We start from the raw sequence: 20,273 nt of genomic DNA, 5'->3' as shown, positions 1-20,273 counted from the left end.
GTGTTTATACTTGCGTTCTATTGTTTGTACAGATGAACGTGGTACCTTCAGGCGTTTGGAAATTGTTCCCAAGGATGAACCAGACTTGTGGAGGTCTACAAATTTTTTTCTGAGGTCTTGGCTGATTTCTTTTGATTTTCCCATGATGTCAAGCAAAGAGGCACTGAGTTTGAATGTAGGCCTTGAAATGTATCCACAGGTACACCTCCAATTGACTCAAATGATGTCAATTAGCCTATCAGAAGCTTCTAAAGCCATGACATCATTTTCTGGAATTTTCCAAGCTGTTTAAAGGCACAGTCAACTTAGTGTATGTAAACTTCTGACCCACTGGAATGGTGATACAGTGAATTATAAGTGAAATAATCTGTCTGTAAACAATTGTTGGAAATATTACTTGTGTCATGCACAAAGTAGATGTCCTAACCGACTTGCCAAAAGTATAGTTTGTTAACAAGAAATTTGTGGAGTGGTTGAAAAACAAGTTAATGACTCCAACCTAAGTGTATGTAAACTGCTGACCATTCTAGTCTGACCAGTTGATGACAAAAGGCCTGAGAATAGTTGTCTATGCTTCTTTTTAGGCTGTGCATCATCATGCCCTTAACCTACACTGTCTTCCCTCAACCTCTCTTACTGCAAACACAACCCTGCCAAAAGCAAAGTGGGAAATAATTACACATAATTCACCTGCAGAGAAAACAATGTGACAGCAATGTATTTTATTTTATTACTTAAGCCTTTCTATCTCAAAATAAGAACTGAAATGAGGTGTAAATGGGGATTTAAATTCACAAAGAATCCTCTTACCCGGATGGGATTTTATTACCAAATATTTATTACAAAATACACAAATCAAACACAAAGATGCGAGTCTGAAAGAGTTGCATCTTAAGACTGCACATCTTTGTTATTCTATTTTGAGTCACTATAGTCCCTCATGTTCCAGCACAGAGAGAGCAGTCAGCACAGCTTCTCTGTCCCTGCTGGACACTGGTATCTTCTGTCTGTGAGTGTGTGGAGACCCTCTGTCCTGGTCAGGTCACTCCTCCCAGGGGTTGGTTAGGGTTAGAAGTTCTCCAGCAGGTCCATGATCCTCTTCTGCTCGCTCTCTTTGAACTCCTCACTCTTCCCGTCACCAATGTTTTCAGCATACTCTGAAAAAGACAAGTCCCCAAGTTTAGTTTGGCTGACTATGAGCTCTTCACGCAGTCTTCTTTTGAATCAAACCTCTCCATGGGCATGGTTCCTGTAATCCAAACAAATCAAAGGAAAGGGAATTCAACCCTAGGAGGATGTTCCTGAATTACAATGACATAACTCCCGCTCTTTTCCTCTCGCTCACGCCCACACATGAATACATGCGTGGACACTGAACACACACCCAGTACTCCATACGTGTGTAGAATAACCCATAGCTTAGTGCCGAGGCCAGAATACAAAAAAAGGAGAGATTTAGAAAAGGCTGCAGTCTGCAACCTAGAAATCTAGGATGATATAAATTTTTCTAAAACTGAAACTGTATCTCCAACCCTATGTTCTAGCCTGTCGATCCAGTGTTGCTCTCTAGCAGTGCAGTATACTGTGTGTTTATTCCTATATCCCCTGACTTACACCATGTCTCTCAGGGGTACATAACTTCAGCCTATATTCCCTGCCAACTCACACTCTTCTTTGACTGAGGCAAAGTCGCTGTGGAACTCCAGGCAGTCACAGGCATAGCCTCTGAAAGCAGCAGTCTATTTGTGAGTCTAATGTGGAGGAGAGTGTGCTGTCAGAGGCCCAACGCAGGTAGCCCCAACGCAGGATTACCAGTAAAGCCTGTGGTCCCTTGAGGAGAGATCAAAAATAGTTTTTCTCTTTTAAAACACCAGAGAATAAAGGAGTTTCTGACAATGGCCTGAGGCAAGGGGGAAAATATGCCTTCAATAGAATGCTGGGGTGAATCACAAGGAGTTTGCACACAGAGAGGATTCATTTCCTCATGAGATTCAGTAACCACAGCCACGATCATGAGCAGAAATTCTAACACAGAGCAGAGCTCTGAATCTCATATTCATGATGACTGACAGTAAAACTATACACAGTGGTATTAAGCACTAACAAAAAACAAGACTCCAAATATTTTCTTGAAGTCCTACATTCTACATCATACCCTGCTCATTCAGCCCGAATGTGTGTGTGCCAGCAGGGTTCCACAAATGACCCACACAATCCCAATATCCCCTGGAATTAGCCTCAAGAAGACAGGTCCACTCTCCAGAATCATGGGCTGGCGTTCTAAGGTGCTCTTCCTGTCACTGTGGCGACCGGGCTGAGGGGAATATGGCGTGACAAACGCTGCCACCATTTGCTGGGTCACTGGCTAGGGCTTCCTGCTCGATCGCAAATGTCGCACTTAATTTTCGGGCCAGTCTCACCGTCAGACAAGTAGGTTAATCATCGATGAGGCTATGAGCTGAAGATAACAGGGAGTGCAGACTGCTGCAGTGCTTGTCAAGACACTCTGAAGAACTTCAATGCTTCATTTCTCCCAAGAATAACACCTTCAATCTGTAGGTTGTAGTCTTTTTATGCAAGACTTCAAAACCTCAGGCTACACTGGTTGGGAGGGTATGGCAGACAGAGGACATGGCAGTCACACACAACACAACCACGGGATCATTATGCTTCTGGATGGCACCGTCCACCACACGTGACTTCACAGGTTGGACCCTTTTACTGAGCAGCTGTCGATCTGAGCTAGTGTATGAAACCACAGCTGGTGCCGGCTTGGAGAAAGATACAGTACATTCTTAATTCCCCAACACAGTTTCATTGATACCTTGGTTCCACAGAACCTCCCACTCTGAGCTGAGGGCCAAGAGGCCCCATCTGGTGGGAGCCAGTCAGACAATAAGGTCATTTCACCCTGCCTGGCCAGACCACTGAGGCTGCTGGAGTGTAGAGGCCTGGACAGACATCCTATATCATCTGGAGCAGACAGAATGTAATATACCTAGTGTATCATTCAATAAAATTAACAACAATCTAGTATTACAATCTATTCTCAAGCTCCATATTATCCATAGAACGGGTGTGAGATAATAGTCAGCAAAACATTTGTATATATTCGGTCATGCCAAATTCATTAGCGGTCCACTCTAGACAGCCTCCATTTTCATTCTAAAAGACCGGGGTCAAGTTCAGAGCCCTTGACATCCTCTCTGAATGTATTTAACATTTTCATGCTGCCAAATCCATGTCCAATGCAGGAGTCAGCCTTTTAAATGAGGGAGATCAGGGATGAGCTTCCCACTCTAATAGCACCCACAATGTCAGCCACACAAGCGCACACACACAGACAGACTCACAGCTGAGGGGCGGGTAGCTGAGCATGAACGTAAAGTAAGTAGTAAAAGTTTGCTCTCGAGGGACAGGAGACAGGGGACATGGGGCTAGTGCTGCACATCAACATGAGATTCGCTACCCTGTCCAAGCTGTGACATGACGGACGTCTCTATTTACATCTCTACATGTCATCAGGGCTGAGAGAGCCATGCCGTCCACAGCTTCCTGGTCTTAGTTGACAATGACAGAGGTTAATAAATAACTCAAAATACAATCACATGACTATATAAACTAAAAACACATAGTACAAATGTACTTATGCCTTTTAGGTAAAGAAGGAAAGAGTAAGGCTGTTAATTAGGCTAGGTGTTGTATGGCTTCGGAGTAAATACATCAGTGCTAGTCTCTCTCCCTCTAGCAGGGTGTGGAGTGGACCCTCACCTCTCATGATGTGCCGCACCACTTTGACAGAGCCTCCCCTCAGGTTGAGGATCTGATGCACCCTCTGCTGCAGCTGAGAGGAGAAAGGACAAAGGGTCATGACTGAATCACTGATAACGCTAGCATACTGTACACTTAGCCTCTGTCACATTGTAAAGTTAACACTATTTCACTCAGAAGTTAAGCTAAAAAGGTACACTATATATACAAAAGTATGTGAACACCCCTTCAAATTAGTGGATTCGGCTATTTCAGCCACACCCGTTGCTGACAGGTGTATAAAATCGAGCACACAGGCATGCAATCTCCATAGACAAACATTGGCAGTAGAATGAACTTACTGAAGAGCTCAGTGACTTTCAACGTGGCACTGTCATAGGATGCCACCTTTCCAACAAGTCAGTTCGTCAAATTTCTGCGCTGCTAAAGTTGCCCCGGTCAATTGTAAGGGCTGTTATTGTGAAGTGGAAACGTCTAGGAGCAACAACGGCTCAGCCACGAAGTGGTACGCCACACAAGCTCAAAGAACGGGGCCACCGAGTGCTGAAGCGCGTAGCGAATAATAAATGTCTGTCCTCGGTTGCAACACTCACTACCAAGTTCCAAACTGCCTCAGGAAGCAATGTCAGCACAATAACTGTTAGTCGGGAGCTTCATGAAATGGGTTTCCATGGCCGAACAGCCGCACACAAGCCTAAGATCCCCATGCACAATGCCAAGTATCAGCTGGAGTGGTGTAAAGCTCAACACCATTGGATTCTGGAGCAATGGAAACACGTTCTCTGGAGTAATGAATCGCGCTTCACCATCTGTCAGTCCGACAGATTAATCTGGGTTTGGCGGAAGCCAGGAGAACGCTACCTGCCCAAATGCATAGTGCCAATTGTAAAGTTTGGTGGAGGAGGAATAATGGTCTGGGGCTGTTTTTCATGGTTTGGGCTAGGCCCCTTAGTTCCAGTGAAGGGACATTTTAACGCTACAGCATACAATGACATTCTAGACGATTCTGTGCTTACAACTTTGTGGCAACAGTTTGGGGAAGACCCTTTCCTGTTTCAGCATGACAATGCCCCTGTGCACAAAGCGAGGTCCATACAGAAATGGTTTGTCGAGATCGGTGTGGAAGAACTTGACTGGCCTGCACAGAGCCCTGACCTCAACTCCATCCAACATCTTTGGGATGAATTGGAACGCTGACTGCGAGCCAGGCCTAATCGCCCAACATCGGTGCCCGACCTCACTAATGCTCGTGGCTGAATGGAAGCAAGTCCCCGCAGCAATGTTCCAATGTCTAGAGGGAAACCTTCCCAGAAGAGTGGACGCTGTTATAGCAACAAAGGGGGGACCAACTCCATATTAATGCTCATGATTTTGGAATGAGATGTTCAACGAGCAAGTCTCCACATACTTTTGGTCATGTAGTGTACCTTCGGAAAGTATTCAGACCACTTGACTTTTTACACTTTGTTACGTTACAAACTTATTCTAAAATGGATTTAAAATAAAACAATCCTCAGCAATCTAAACACAATACCCCATAATGACAAAGCGAAAACAGGTTTTTAGAAATTCCGCTAATTTATTACAAATAAAAAACAGGAATACCTTATTTTACGTAAGCATTCAGACCCTTTGCTATAAGACTCAAAATTGAGCTCAGGTGCATCCTGTTTCCATTGATCATCCTTGAAATGTTTCTACAACTTGATTGGAGTCCAGCTGTGGTATATTGGACATGATTTAGAAAGGCACACACCTGTCTATATACCGTCCCACAGTTGACAGTGCATGTCAGAGCAAAAACCAAGCCATGAGGTTGAAGGAATTGTCCGTAGAGCTCCGAGACAGGATTGTGTCTAGACACAGATCTGGGGAAGGGTACCAAAGAATTTCTTCAGCATTGAAGGTCCAAGAAAACAGTTGCCTCCATCACTCTTAAATAGAAGATGTTTGGAACCACCAAGACTCTTCCTAGAGCTGGCCGCCCGACCAAACTGAGCAATCGGGGGAGAAGAACCTGATGGTCACTCTGACAGAGCTCTAGAGTTCCTCTGTGGAGATGGGAAAACCTTCCAGAAGGACAACCATCTCTGCAGCACTCCACCAATCATTTATGGCCAGACGGAAACCACTCCTCAGTAAAAGGCATATTATAGCACGCTTTGAGTTTGCCAAAAGGCACCTAAAGACTCTCTGTAAACAAGATTTTCTGGTCTGATGAAACCAAGATTGAACTCTTTGGCCTGAATGCCAAGCGTCACATCTGGAGGAAACCTGGCACCATCCCTACGATGAAGCATGGTGGTGGCAGCATCATGCTGTGGGTATGTTTTTCAGTGGCAGGGACTGGGACACTAGTCAGAATCGAGGCAAAGTTGAACGGAGCAAAGTCAGACAGCTGGCGTCGGGTAAGTTTGGCTTTATACATAGCTTGGGCTTTGTCGAGTAAGGCTTAAACTATGTATTTAGATTGTAGTTAGGTATTATAGGTAGGCATCGTGGGCTGTATATTATTAGGTATTATAGGTAGGCATCGTGGGCTGTTGTGGGTAGTTATTGTAGGTTAGCATTGTATTCGGCGGTGCCGGGTGTAGCACGAAGCTAGCTAGCTAGCTAACTCACCTCCTGGACTAGCTGGCGAGTAGCTATTAGCAACGGTAGCAACTAAATACAATATCCTTTTAGCCAGCTACATTTGTTCGCAGCGCCGCCGTTATTCAAACAAAGTCAACACAGCAGCCATTGCTAGCTAGCCAACACGACCGGCTAGCTGTACTGTAGCAGCTAAATACAATATATTTGTGCTAACTAGCCAACGTTTAATTATTGCTGCGTTATGAAAGGAACTAGACACGGACATGAATTATCTGTTTAGTGTGTTAACACACTATTGGTAGTTTGTTGTAACCAAGTATTGGTGCTAAACTGTGTGTTATTGGATGCTAGCATGCTAGTTAGCTATAGCGTCATAGTTAGCTAGCTGAATAAAGTAAGTTGAGTCTATTCCTTGAAACATTGAACCGCTGTATTTCACAACAATTCTAATTTCTAAAGTGGAAGTTGGGAGAGTTTTATTCGGGTGGTTCAGTGAAACAATTATAGTTTCTGAGGTGAAGTTGGGAGAGTTATATTTGGGAGTTTTGGTTTTTACTCTCTCCTTTCCCAGATGTTTAGTTCATTTCATTCCGATCTCCTCTGCATTATTGTAGCCATTTGCTACAGCCTGTCAACTATGCCTCTGCCTATCCCTGTTCTCTCCTCTCCGCACAGGCTACACAAACGCCTCACACCGCGTGGCTGCTGCCTCTCTAACCTGGTGGTCCCTGCACGCACCCCACACCTGGAGTTCCAGGTCTCAGGCAGCCTCTGGAACTGCCGTTCTGCTGCCAACAAGGCTGACTTCATCCCAGCCTATGCTACCCTCCAGTCCCTCGACTTCCTGGCGCTGACGGAAACATGGATTACCACTGAAAACACTGCAACTCCTACTGCTCTCTCCTCGTCTGACCATGTGTTCTCGCATACCCCCGAGAGCATCTGGTCAGAGGGGTGGTGGCACAGGAATCCTCATCTCTCCCAAGTGGACATTCTCAATTTTTCCCCTAACCCATCTGTCTATCTCCTCATTTGAATTCCATGCTGTCACAGTCACTAGCCCATTTAAGCTTAATATCCTTGTCATCTATCGCCCTCCAGGTTCCCTTGGAGAGTTCATCAATGAGCTTGACGCCTTGATAAGTTCCTTTCCTGAGGATGGCTCACCCCTCACAGTTTTGGGGGATTTCAACCTCCCTACGTCTACATTTGACTCATTTCTCTCTGCCTCCTTCTTTCCACTCCTCTCCTCTTTTGACCTCACCCTCTCACCGTCCCCCCCTACTCACAAGGCAGGCAATAAGCTTGACCTCATCTTTACTAGATGCTGCTCTTCTACTAATCTCACTGCAACTCCCCTCCATGTCTCCGACCACTACTTTGTATTCTTTTCTCTCTCGCTCTCCTCCAACACTACTCACTCTGCCCCTACACAGATGGTAATGCGCCGCCGCAACCTTCGCTCTCTCTCTCCCACTACTCTCTCCTCTTCCATCCTATCATCTCTTCCCTCTGCTCAATCCTTCTCCCTCCAATCTCCTGATTCTGCCTCCTCAACCCTCCTCTCCTCCCTTTCTGCATCCTTTGACTCTCTGTGTCCCCTATCGTCCCGGCCGGCTTGGTCCTCCCCTCCAGCTCCGTGGCTTGATGACTCATTGCGAGCACACAGAACAGAGCTCCGGGCAGCGGAGCGGAAATGGAAGAAAACTAAACTCCCTGCCGACCTGGCATCTTTTCACTCCCTCCTCTCTACATTTTCTTCATCTGTTTCTGCTGCTAAGGCCACTTTCTACCACTCTAAATTCCAAGCATCTGCCTCTAACCCTAGGAAGCTCTTTGCCACATTCTCCTCCCTGCTGAATCCCCCCTCTCTCTGTGGATGACTTCGTCAACCACTTTGAAAAGAAGGTTGACGACATCCGATCCTCGTTTGTTAAGTCTAATGACACTGCTGGTCCTGCTCACACTGCCCTACCCTATGCTTTGACTTCTTTCTCCCCTCTCTCTCCAGATAAAATCTTGCGACTTGTGACTGCAGGCCGCCCAACAACCTGCCCGCTTGACCCCATCCCCTCCTCTCTTCTCCAGACCATCTCCGGTGACCTTCTCCCCTACCTCACCTCGCTGATCAACTCATCCTTGACCGCTGGCTATGTCCCTTCCGTCTTCAAGAGAGCGAGAGTTGCACCCCTTCTCAAAAAAACCAACACTCGATCCCACTGATGTCAACAACTACAGACCAGTATCCCTTCTTTCTTTTCTTTCCAAAACTATTGAGCGTGCCGTCTTTAGCCAACTCTCTTGCTATCTCTCTCAGAATGACCTTCTTGATCCAAACCAGTCAGGTTTCAGGACTGGTCATTCAACTGAGACTGCTCTTCTCTGTGTCACGGAGGCTCTCCGCACTGCTAAAGCTAACTCTCTCCCCTCTGCTCTTGTCCTTCTAGACCTGTCTGCTGCCTTTGATACTGTGAACCATCAGATCCTCCTCTCCACCCTCTCCGAGCTGGGCATCTCCGGCGCGGCTCACTCCTGGATCGCGTCCTACCTGACCGGTCGCTCCTACCAAGTGGCGTGGCGAGAAGCTGTCTCCGCACCACGTGCTCTCACCACTGGTGTCCCCCAGGGCTCAGTTCTAGGCCCTCTCCTATTCTCCCTATACACCAAGTCACTTGGCTCTGTCATATCCTCACATGGCCTCTCCTATCATTGCTACGCTGACGATACACAACTAATCTTCTCCTTTCCCCCTTCTGATAACCAGGTGGCGAATCGCATCTCTGCATGTCTGGCAGACATATCAGTATGGATGACGGATCACCACCTCAAGCTGAACCTTGGCAAGACGGAGCTGCTCTTCCTCCCGGGAAGGACTGCCCGTTCCATGATCTCGCCATCACGGTTGACAACTCCATTGTGTCCTCCTCCCAGAGTGCGAAGAGCCTTGGCGTGACCCTGGACAACACCCTGTCGTTCTCCGCTAACATCAAGGCGGTGACCCGATCCTGCAGGTTCATGCTCTACAACATTCGGAGAGTACGACCCTGCCTTACACAGGAAGCGGCACAGGTCCTAATCCAGGCACTTGTCATCTCCCGTCTGGATTACTGCAACTCGCTGTTGGCTGGGCTCCCTGCCTGTGCCATTAAACCCCTACAACTCATCCAGAATGCCGCAGCCCGTCTGGTGTTCAACCTTCCCAAGTTCTCTCACGTCACCCCGCTCCTCCGCACACTCCACTGGCTTCCAGTTGAAGCTCGCATCTGTTACAAGACCATGGTGCTTGCCTATGGAGCTGTGAGGGGATCGGCACCTCTGTACCTTCAGGCTCTGATCAGTCCCTACATCCAAACGAGGGCATTGCGTTCATCCACCTCTGGCCTGCTGGCTCCCCTTCCTCTGCGGAAGCATAGTTCCCGCTCAGCCCAGTCAAAACTGTTCGCTGCTCTGGCACCCCAATGGTGGAACAAGCTCCCTCACGACGCCAGGACAGCGGAGTCACTCACCACCTTCCGGAGACATTTGAAACCCCACCTCTTTAAGGAATACCTGGGATAGGATAAAGTAATCCTTCTACCCCCCCCAAAAAAAAATGATATTGGAAAGTGGTTATCCCACTGGCTATAGGGTGAATGCACCTATTTGTAAGTCGCTCTGGATAAGAGCGTCTGCTAAATGACGTAAATGTAAATGTAAATTAAAACCTGCTCCAGAGCGCTCAGGACCTCCGACTGGGGCGAAGGTTCACCTTCCAACAGGACAATGACCCTAAGCACACAGCCAAGACAACGCAGGAGTGGCTTCGGGACAAGTCTCTGAATGTCCCTGAGTGGCCCAGTCAGAGCCCGGACTTGAACCCAATCGAACATCTCTGGAGAGGCCTGAAAATAGCTGTGTAGCAACGCTCCCCACCCAACCTGACAGAGCTTGAGAGGGTATGCAGAGAAGAATGGGGAGAAACTCCCCAAATACAGGTGTGCCAAGCTTGTAGCGTCATAACCAAGAATAATTGATGCTGTAATCGCAGCCAAAGGTGCTTCAACAAAGTACTGAGTAAAGGGTCTGAATACTTATGTAAATGTGATATTTAAGTTTTTAATATTTAATAAATTAGCAACAATTTCTAAAAACCTCTTTTTGCTTTGTCATTATGGAGTATTGTGTGTAGATTGATGAGGATATATATATATATTTTTAAAATCATTTTAGAATAAGGCTGTAACGTAACAAAATGTGGAAAAGTCAAGGGGTCTGAATACTTTCCGAAGGCACTGTATACTGTGCATACAGTAGGTATTTTTATATGTAATGTAAATCAGCCCATGGCCCTACCTGAGATATCGCTGAGTTGCTGATCTCCACCATGATGTAACAGAGCAACTGGAGGACAAACAGCCCAGCATCCAGCCTCCGTAGATAGAACTCATCCTCCATCACATCATCCAGGATCACACCACGTTTAACCATGTCCTGTTAAATACACACACACACAGGAAAAAAATAATTAATTCAGTGTTGTTTGTCAACCTTTCCAAATCCAATCTCTTTATAGATCAAGTCAACACACAAATCAATTGATTTAAGAGTTAAGTGGCCAGGGGGTCTGCTCTGCTGCTCGCATGCACACCTGCATAGTTATCCATCTTAACAAATCTGTCCATATGCCAATAATGTATGGCTGTCAATACACACAACGGCCACATTAATCATCATTAAGAGCCATGCAAACGGACTGAGAAGGGGCTTCTAGCATGTGGTGCCTAACTCCTAACCATGACGACTTGACACCTGAGAAGAACTGCAACAGAACTCTGATGTGCATGTTAGCTCTCACCCTGCTGTCAGCCCAGGTGGGGAACATGACAGTTGGCATTCTTTACTGGATATAATTGCACCAATAGACATCAGCCTCCCCCTCAGGACTAAATCTCTTTTCAAGGGATATTCTGGCATCAGAGAGGGAGGCATATTGCTGGCATGCACACAGCAGCAGTCAAGGTGTGCTCTAATAGTCATACACAAGGGCATCGAACAGGAATATTAATCAGTGCTCTATATATGAGCAAACAAACAGGATCCTTTAGAAAGAGGTTTGTGATGAAAACAAACTGCTCTTCAAATGTGGATCCAGAGGGTAATACTGTGTGCTTGACATTAAGATTAAAATACTGAAGCCTGTCTGCTGACTTGAATTTGAAAGCATTACAACTTTGAAGGGCTCCATCTCTTTAAATAAATCATATCAAGACACATTCAAGCTATAGTAATTTATGACGTTAAAATATCTTTAGTATGCTTCTATCAAAGACTAAACTATTTTGGGACTTGTAAACATTTGCAACTCCAGCCTGTTTACATGTAAAACAATAGGCTTACCCATGATTGAAAACAATGTTTAAAAACCCATCTGGGGATATAGCTGGTGCAGCTTTCAGAACAAAACTCCTGCCTGTTCTGAGGCGGTCCTCTCATATAGGCTCGCTACTGCATCAGACCCAGTGGATAGAAATGGCTGTATATGCTAATGTATAGCAAACCCTAGGGACAAAGGGACTGGCAAACATACCAGCTAGTCTGTCCTCATTACTCTGGAAATAATTGGGAGTGAAGAAAAACTTTTTCAAAGGAAGCCTGGACGACTTAATTAAGGAATGAGGCCTGACAACCAACCGCCAAGGAGAAAGTAATAAGGACCAATTTTCAGTCTCTTCTCCATTCCACATCCTGGTCCAGCGCAGGTGTTAATATGACAATAGCAAAATGGAACGAATGCTGGCTCCATGATTTTCCTCTGGTGGAATGCAAAGAATTAAAGTTACTTCTTTGTCAGCACTTTCCTTGAGCTTACTGTAGCCCTCTGTACTCCGGAGGGCTTACCGAATCATTTCACTTCTGTGGTGTAAGACTAGTTGAGGGATAAAAACTTGAAGAGGGAGAGATGCTGATTTTTTCATTTTGATAGTCGCACAGATTAACATTTAGGCTTTTCAGTAATCAAATGGCATTTTCCTCTATTTTGATCCTAACCTAGGTAATAGAATCCCAGAAACAGGCAACCACCTACATACAAACACAAGTACCTACACACACACAAATGTACACACTTTAAGCCATCACAAGGATCAATAAGACTCCAGTGGTTGGCTGGGAGATGATGCTGCGCAATAGGACCTTTCAGGCCTTATCCCTACCCAGCTCCCATCAACCCCTCAGCACACAGGCAGAGCCCTCCTGCACACAGAGGCTGAGGTAATGGATGTCTGAGCTACGGCTCCATTCTCTTAATGAGGCCGGAGCAGGTCCGAAGACAGGAAGCAGGGAGAGAGAGGAGCAAAAATAACCAACGCATTGAAACCAACCACCCACACTTAAATTGGAAGAAAGGTAAACTACATGACCAAAAGTATGTGGACACCTGCTTGTCGAACATCTCATTCCAAAATCATGGGCATTAATATGGAGTTGGTCCCCCCCTTGCTGCTATAACAGCCTCCACTCTTCTGGCAAGGCTTTCCACTAGATGTTGGAACATTGCTGCGGGGACTTGCTTCCATTCAGCCACAAGAGCATTAGTGAGGTCGGGCACTGATGTTGGGCGATTAGGCCTGGCTCGCAGTCGGCGTTCCAATACATCCCAAAGGTGTTCGATGGGGTTGAGGTCAGGGCTCTGTGCAGGCCAGTCAAGTTCTTCCACACCGATCTCGACAAACCATTTCTGTATGGACCTCGCATTGTGCACGGGGCCATTGTCATGCTGAAACAGAAAAGGGCCTTCACTAAACTGTTGCCACAAAGTCGGAAGAACAGAATCATCTAGAATGTCATTTAGGGCTGACCCCAATTAGTCAACTGGTAGATTGTTTGGTCGTTAGGCTGTTGGTCAACATAGATTATTTTAGTCAAGCAGTAACAAATATATAGCACAGGAGGTTGGTGGCACCTTAATTGAGGAGAACAGGCTCATTCTAATGACTGGAGCCACATCTTTTACAATGCTTAGGGCGCTGTATAGCTCCACATTGACATGATTGGTTGACGGTAGGTGGGGGCAGAACATCCTGTAGAAAACACAAACTCACTTCCTTGACAACAGCTCTGCACTGCTCCGCGAAGCGCAATTAGTATGAATGCCCTGACTTCTGCTGAGGCAGTATCACCATAAATGCTGCATGGCCGATGCAGACGTTGGATTTACCATGCACTTCTCTCTCCAGAATGCGCTCTCTGCCGCCAATTTGTGCACATTCATTGTTTCATAACTTCATTGTGTGAATTGTTTGCGTTTGATTGTTAATGTATATCAATTCCCCATTACCTACATCACCAGTAGTACATTTACCGTTAATTCCTATAGTTTAGAATCTACAATGTTTGTTACTTTGGTTACGGTAATTTCTGTTAATGCATTCAATATTATTATTCCAGTCTTCCTGTTCTCATTGTCGGAGTGGACACATTGTTTGTAGAGTGCACAACCTATGCTACACTTGTGAGAAACAAGTTTTGGTTTATTTCATTTGATTTATGAGTTTTGTCAAATGTAGTCATTGTCTTTTGTTTGGAGCGCTCCTGTCAATGTTGAGTAAGGATGCGCATGCATAGAAGTAGGCCTATAGGCTACCTGGCCTGAGAGCAAATGAAGGCATATAAATGTGCCCATTTAGGGATCTGATAGTATTTCTGGTTGGCTTAACACACCACCACTAATGATGACCTGTGGAGCTTCTCAAAGTAATGTTTTCTTCACCTCAAAACAGCAAGCAAACAAAGTCTGTTTTTACATCCATTGAGAATTACATTAGTTCCTCAATGTATTAGTAAAATCTTTCCAGCGCTCTCCCTTCGATAACCACTCAGCGTGAAAGGGAAAAATGTCATGCACTGATACAGTGGAAACGTCATGAAATAGATCTACCTGATTACTTCTTATCGGTGCTTGACTTGGACTGAAATAGGTTCCGGTACTTATTTTGGGTGATGGTGCTGTTTATATTTAGGTGCAGGAGCTCCACAATATGTTTGAGCTAATTTCTATAAGAGGAACAGGAGTTCAAGCAGTAGAACATTTGAGGTGCCGGTACACAGCTCCGGTGAGCTCCTGCCCAAGTCAAGCACTGCTTCTTATCCCTTGCGCAAATAGCCTACAGCTGTGTCTGTCCAGAGCTCACGGAAACTCTGAGGGCCCAGAATATACAATGTTGCAAGTTCGCTAGTGCAAGCTTCTGGCTGGACCCAAGTTAATAGTTGATACAATGTTTCAAGTTCGTTGCAGACAGGCCATGTGTAGCCAATGTGATTCACAGGATATTTATTTTTTAATCAGGATATTTTCTACCTGCAGGCTGCAATGTTTTTATTTGTTGGCTTTATGTAGGCTATTTTTACATAGCTGGCAATGGCAATATAAGTTACTTTTTAGGTTTGTATCATTTTCATTTAATTTGGATATATTTTTGATTAACCACATGACAATGATTTTGAGACATGAAGAAATTATTATAAATTAAATGAAACGTTCACGCAAATTAGCATATGAAAACCATAACATGCAGATCGGTAGAAATTGTAAGATAAATTGGCATTCCACATGAGAAAGGTTGCCGACTCCTCCTGTAGCCTATTACCAGCAACTTCAGGAGAGTAATGGTAGAACCTGTGAAAGCCAGCAGGAGAGGGAGGAGAATAGTTGGATCAGGCAAAGTTATCTAGATATCTGGCACGCTCGAGGCATTTGTCTTATTTCATCAGACAAGCTCAATGTATATACATTGCTCAAAAAAATTAAGTGAACACTTAAACAACACAATGTAACTCCAAGTCAATCACACTTCTGTGAAATCAAACTGTCCACTTAGGAAGCAACACTGATTGACAATAAATGTCACATGCTGTTGTGCAAATGGAATAGACAACAGGTGGAAATTATAGGCAATTAGCAAGACACCCCCCAATAAAGGACTGGTTTTGCAGGTGGTGACCACAGACCACTTCTCAGTTCCTATGCTTCCTGGCTGATGTTTTGGTCACTTTTGAATGCTGGCGGTGCTTTCACTCTAGTGGTAGCATGAGACGGAGTGTACAACCCACACAAGTGGCTCAGGTAGTGCAGCTCATCCAGGATGGCACATCAATGCGAGCTGTGGCAAGAAGGTTTGCTGTGTCTGTCAGCGTAGTGTCCAGAGCATGGAGGCGCTACCAGGAGACAGGCCAGTACATCAGGAGACGTGGAGGAGGCCGTAGGAGGGCAACAACCCAGCAGCAGGACTGCTACCTCCGCCTTTGTGCAAGGAGGAGCAGGAGGAGCACTGACAGAGCCCTGCAAAATGACCTGCAGCAGGCCACAAATGTGCATGTGTCTGCTCAAACGGTCAGAAACAGACTCCATGAGGGTGGTATGAGGGCCCGACGTCCACAGGTGGGGGTTGTGCTTACAGCCCAACACCGTGCAGGACGTTTGGCATTTGCCAGAGAACACCAAGATTGGCAAATTCGCCACTGGCGCCCTGTGCTCTTCACAGATGAAAGCAGGTTCACACTGAGCACATGTGACAGACGTGACAGAGTCTGGAGACGCCGTGGAGAACGTTCTGCTGCCTGCAACATCCTCCAGCATGACCGGTTTGGCGGTGGGGGTCAGTCATGGTGTGGGGTGGCATTTCTTTGGGGGACCGCACAGCCCTCCATGTGCTCGCCAGAGGTAGCCTGACTGCTATTAGATACCGAGATGAGATCCTCAGACCCCTTGTGAGACCATATGCTGGTGCAGTTGGCCCTGGGTTCCTCCTAATGCAAGACAATGCTAGACCTCATGTGGCTGGAGTGTGTCAGCAGTTCCTGCAAGAGGAAGGCATTGATGCTATGGACTGGCCCGCCCGTTCCCCAGACCTGAATCCAATTGAGCACATCTGGGACATCATGTCTCGCTCCATCCACCAACGCCACGTTGCACCACAGACTGTCCAGGAGTTGGCGGATGCTTTAGTCCAGGTCTGGGAGGAGATCCCTCAGGAGACCATCCGCCACCTCATCAGGAGCATGCCCAGGTGTTGTAGGGAGGTCATACAGGCACGTGGAGGCCACACACACTACTGAGCCTCATTTTGACTTGTTTTAAGGACATTACATCAAAGTTGGATCAGCCTGTAGTATGGTTTTCCACTTTAATTTTGAGGGTGACTCCAAATCCAGACCTCCATGGGTTGATACATTTGATTTCCATTGATAATTTGTGTGTGATTTTGTTGTCAGCACATTCAACTATGTAAAGAAAAAAGTATTTCATAAGATTATTTCATTCATTCAGATCTAGGATGTGTTATTTTAGTGTTCCCTTAATTTTTTTGAGCAGTGTAGTTGATTTTATTAAAACACTGGGTGTGTCTATATATGGAAAAATATACGTAAAATAATGTCGGTCAAACAACATTTGTTTTTGTCGGGACAGCCCTAATGTCATTGTATGCTGTAGTGTTATGATTTCCCTTCACTGGGACTAAGGAACCTAGCCAGAACCATGAAAAACAGCCCCAGACCATTATTCCTCCTCCACCAAACTTTGCAGTTGGCACTATGCATTTGGGCAGGTAGCGTTCTCCTGGCATCTGCCAAACCCAGATCCGCCGTCAGACTGTCAGATGGTGAAGCGTGATTCCTCACTCCAGAGAACACTTTTCCCACTGCTCCAGAGTCCAATGGCGGCAAGCTTTACACCACTCCAGCCGACACTTGGCATTGCGCATGGTGATCTTAGGCTTGTGTGCGGCTGCTCGGCCATGGAATCCCATTTCATGAAGCTCCCGACAAACAGTTATTGTGCTGACGTTGCTTCCAGAGGCAGTTTGGAACTCGGTAGTGAGTGTTGCAACTGAGGACAGACGATTTTGACGCGCTACGCACTTCAGCACTCTGTGGTCCCCTACTGTGAGCTTGTGAGGTGTACCACTTCACGGCATCGATACCTCCAGTTATGGATGCAGTTTGCGCGCAGAATGTGCAGCCCTGTATGTCTACGTCTATAGCATGACCATTAGGATAGTGTGGCTCCTAGAGGAGCTGGAGGAAGTTAGACTACTCCTCGTTCCCTGCCTGCAGTCAGCAGAGACCTGACTAACCTGACAGGGGCTACAGCAGTAATTACTAGTCGGCACTAATCAATTTCACAGCAACTTAGCACCGTCTTCTCTCTTGATACCATCTCTCTGCCTCGGTCTGCCTCGAAAGCAGACATGAGAGAGAGGGGGGAGAGAGAGTGGGTGAAGGGTTGGGGGGGGGCAGACGTGGGGACTAATTCCCAGGGCCTTAACACAACCTTTAAATAGAAGATGAGATTAGTTTAATCATATGCAGACAACTGAGATTCCCGGGTTCTCAATACTGCAGAGGAATTGTGCTATATTGAGGTCAGTCTCAGACATGTTTTTCTTTACTTAATCAATCTCCAAGAGGATCCTTATTATTATCACCAAGAAAGAGGGATGAGGGAGGGGAAATAAGCAGCTTATTAAATTCTGGTAGAGTAGAAAAGGAAAACAATTTGCTTACCCTAAAAAATAACACCTGAACGAGAGTGGAGTAATAAAAACGGAACTGCTGACAGCAGCCAGTTGTACAAAGGAAGTGGAGGAGGCACAGGACACAGCAGGAAATGGCATCTTTAAAGATACAAGACATGAGAGTACATCCCAGCCAGGACTGAAATAAGATACTTAAAGTATTAGTTAACTACGTTTCTTCAATCTGTAACCAAACTACACTGCTCAAAAAAATAAAAGGGAACACTAAAATAACACATCCTAGATCTGAATGAATGAAATAATCTTATGAAATACTTTTTTCTTTACATAGTTGAATGTGCTGACAACAAAATCACACAAAAATTATCAATGGAAATCAAATTTATCAACCCATGGAGGTCTGGATTTGGAGTCACCCTCAAAATTAAAGTGGAAAACCACACTACAGGCTGATCCAACTTTGATGTAATGTCTTTAAAACAAGTCAAAATGAGGCTCAGTAGTGTGTGTGGCCTCCACGTGCCTGTATGACCTCCCCACAACGCCTGGGCATGCTCCTGATGAGGTGGCGGATGGTCTCCTGAGGGATCTCCTCCCAGACCTGGACTAAAGCATCCGCCAACTCCTGGACAGTCTGTGGTGCAACGTGGCGTTGGTGGATGGAGCGAAACATGATGTCCCAGATGTGCTCAATTGGATTCAGGTCTGGGGAACGGGCGGGCCAGTCCATAGCATCAATGCCTTCCTCTTGCAGGAACTGCTGACACACTCCAGCCACATGAGGTCTAGCATTGTCTTGCATTAGGAGGAACCCAGGGCCAACCGCACCAGCATATGGTCTCACAAGGGGTCTGAGGATCTCATCTCGGAACCTAATGGCAGTCAGGCTACCTCTGGCGAGCACATGGAGGGCTGTGCGGCCCCCCAAAGAAATGCCACCCCACACCATGACTGACCCACCGCCAAACCGGTCATGCTGGAGGATGTTGCAGGCAGCAGAACATTCTCCACGGCGTCTCCAGACTATGTCACGTCTGTCACATGTGCTCAGTGTGAACCTGCTTTCATCTGTGAAGAGCACAGGGCGCCAGTGGCGAATTTGCCAATCTTGGTGTTCTCTGGAAAATGCCAAACGTCCTGCACGATGTTGGGCTGTAAGCACAACCCCCACCTGTGGACGTCGGGCCCTCATACCACCCTCATGGAGTCTGTTTCTGACCGTTTGAGCAGACACATGCACATTTGTGGCCTGCTGGAGGTCATTTTGCAGGGCTCTGGCAGTGCTCCTCCTTGCACAAAGGCGGAGGTAGCAGTCCTGCTGCTGGGTTGCTGCCCTCCTACGGTCTCCTCCACGTCTCCTGATGTACTGACCTGTCTCCTGGTAGCGCCTCCATGCTCTGGACACTACGCTGACAGACACAGCAAACCTTCTTGCCACAGCTCGCATTGATGTGCCATCCTGGATGAGCTGCACTACCTGATCCACTTGTGTGGGTTGTAACTCCGTCTCATGCTACCACTAGAGTGAAAGCACCGCCAGCATTCAAAAGTGACTAAAACATCAGCCAGGAAGCATAGGAACTGAGAAGTGGTCTGTGGTCACCACCTGCAAAACCAGTCCTTTATTGGGGGTGTCTTGCTAATTGCCTATAATTTCCACCTGTTGTCTATTCCATTTGCACAACAGCATGTGACATTTATTGTCAATCAGTGTTGCTTCCTAAGTGGACAGTTTGATTTCACAGAAGTGTGATTGACTTGGAGTTACATTGTGTTGTTTAAGTGTTCCCTTTATTTTTTTGAGCAGTGTATATACATTCTCATTTTGAACAATGTACTAGGGCTATCCATGTGTATCAAGATAGCGAAGACAGGAAATGTGTTCTTTAGTTGTTACTTGGTCACTCAAAAGTAATGGGGAATGTCAAGCCGTGTCAAGCTGTCACCCTTTTATTTGCAATTTCAAACCAATGGGAGTCAAATAATTAATCTCTCATCAGATATGAATCTCAACGCTATCTCCTTCTTAAAACTCTATTACCTTCTCCTTTCCTCTTTCTCCTGCTGGAGAAGAGACTTCTCAGCTCTTATCTGGCTCCTTCCATCTGTCTGAGGGAGCACAGCAGAGCACCGCCTACAGACTGGTCTGGGCCTCACACATTCTCTGGGACCACAGGGCATCAGAATGAAACACTGCCTTGCTTACCTGTGGCTGATCGGATCTCATTGGGCATCTCTGCCTGTAACAATGGAGAGGGATTCCAGCCACAACAAGCAAGCAGACATAACTCTCACAAAGCAGCATATTCTGAGTGGGTCCATGCAACACAAGGTGGGGAGTTTCTTAATGTAGATAATAACATTACATTTGGGAATTGGATTTATATCAAAGAT

General features: G+C 46.1%; 1 protein-coding gene across 1 annotated transcript in view; it reads right to left on the bottom strand.

Annotated features, from left to right (window-relative positions):
* Positions 1–707: 707 nt before the first annotated feature.
* LOC121545595 (beta-catenin-like protein 1) overlaps positions 708–20,273 on the bottom strand; it is a 56,171-nt gene continuing 36,605 nt past the window's right edge. Inside the window, exons 14-16 of the mRNA XM_041856257.2 lie at positions 10,699–10,836; positions 3,772–3,844; positions 708–1,157 (exon numbers count right to left, since the gene is read on the bottom strand). Of these exons, the coding sequence (XP_041712191.2) occupies positions 1,069–1,157; positions 3,772–3,844; positions 10,699–10,836 (300 nt within the window). The 3' untranslated portion in view covers positions 708–1,068. The remainder of the gene's footprint in view (positions 1,158–3,771; positions 3,845–10,698; positions 10,837–20,273) is intronic.

This window comes from Coregonus clupeaformis, chromosome 30, assembly GCF_020615455.1.
Source record: "Coregonus clupeaformis isolate EN_2021a chromosome 30, ASM2061545v1, whole genome shotgun sequence".
Taxonomy (NCBI): domain Eukaryota; kingdom Metazoa; phylum Chordata; class Actinopteri; order Salmoniformes; family Salmonidae; genus Coregonus; species Coregonus clupeaformis.
The sequence above is the reverse complement of the archived record's forward strand: the minus strand, read 5'-3'. Positions and strand labels throughout refer to the sequence as shown.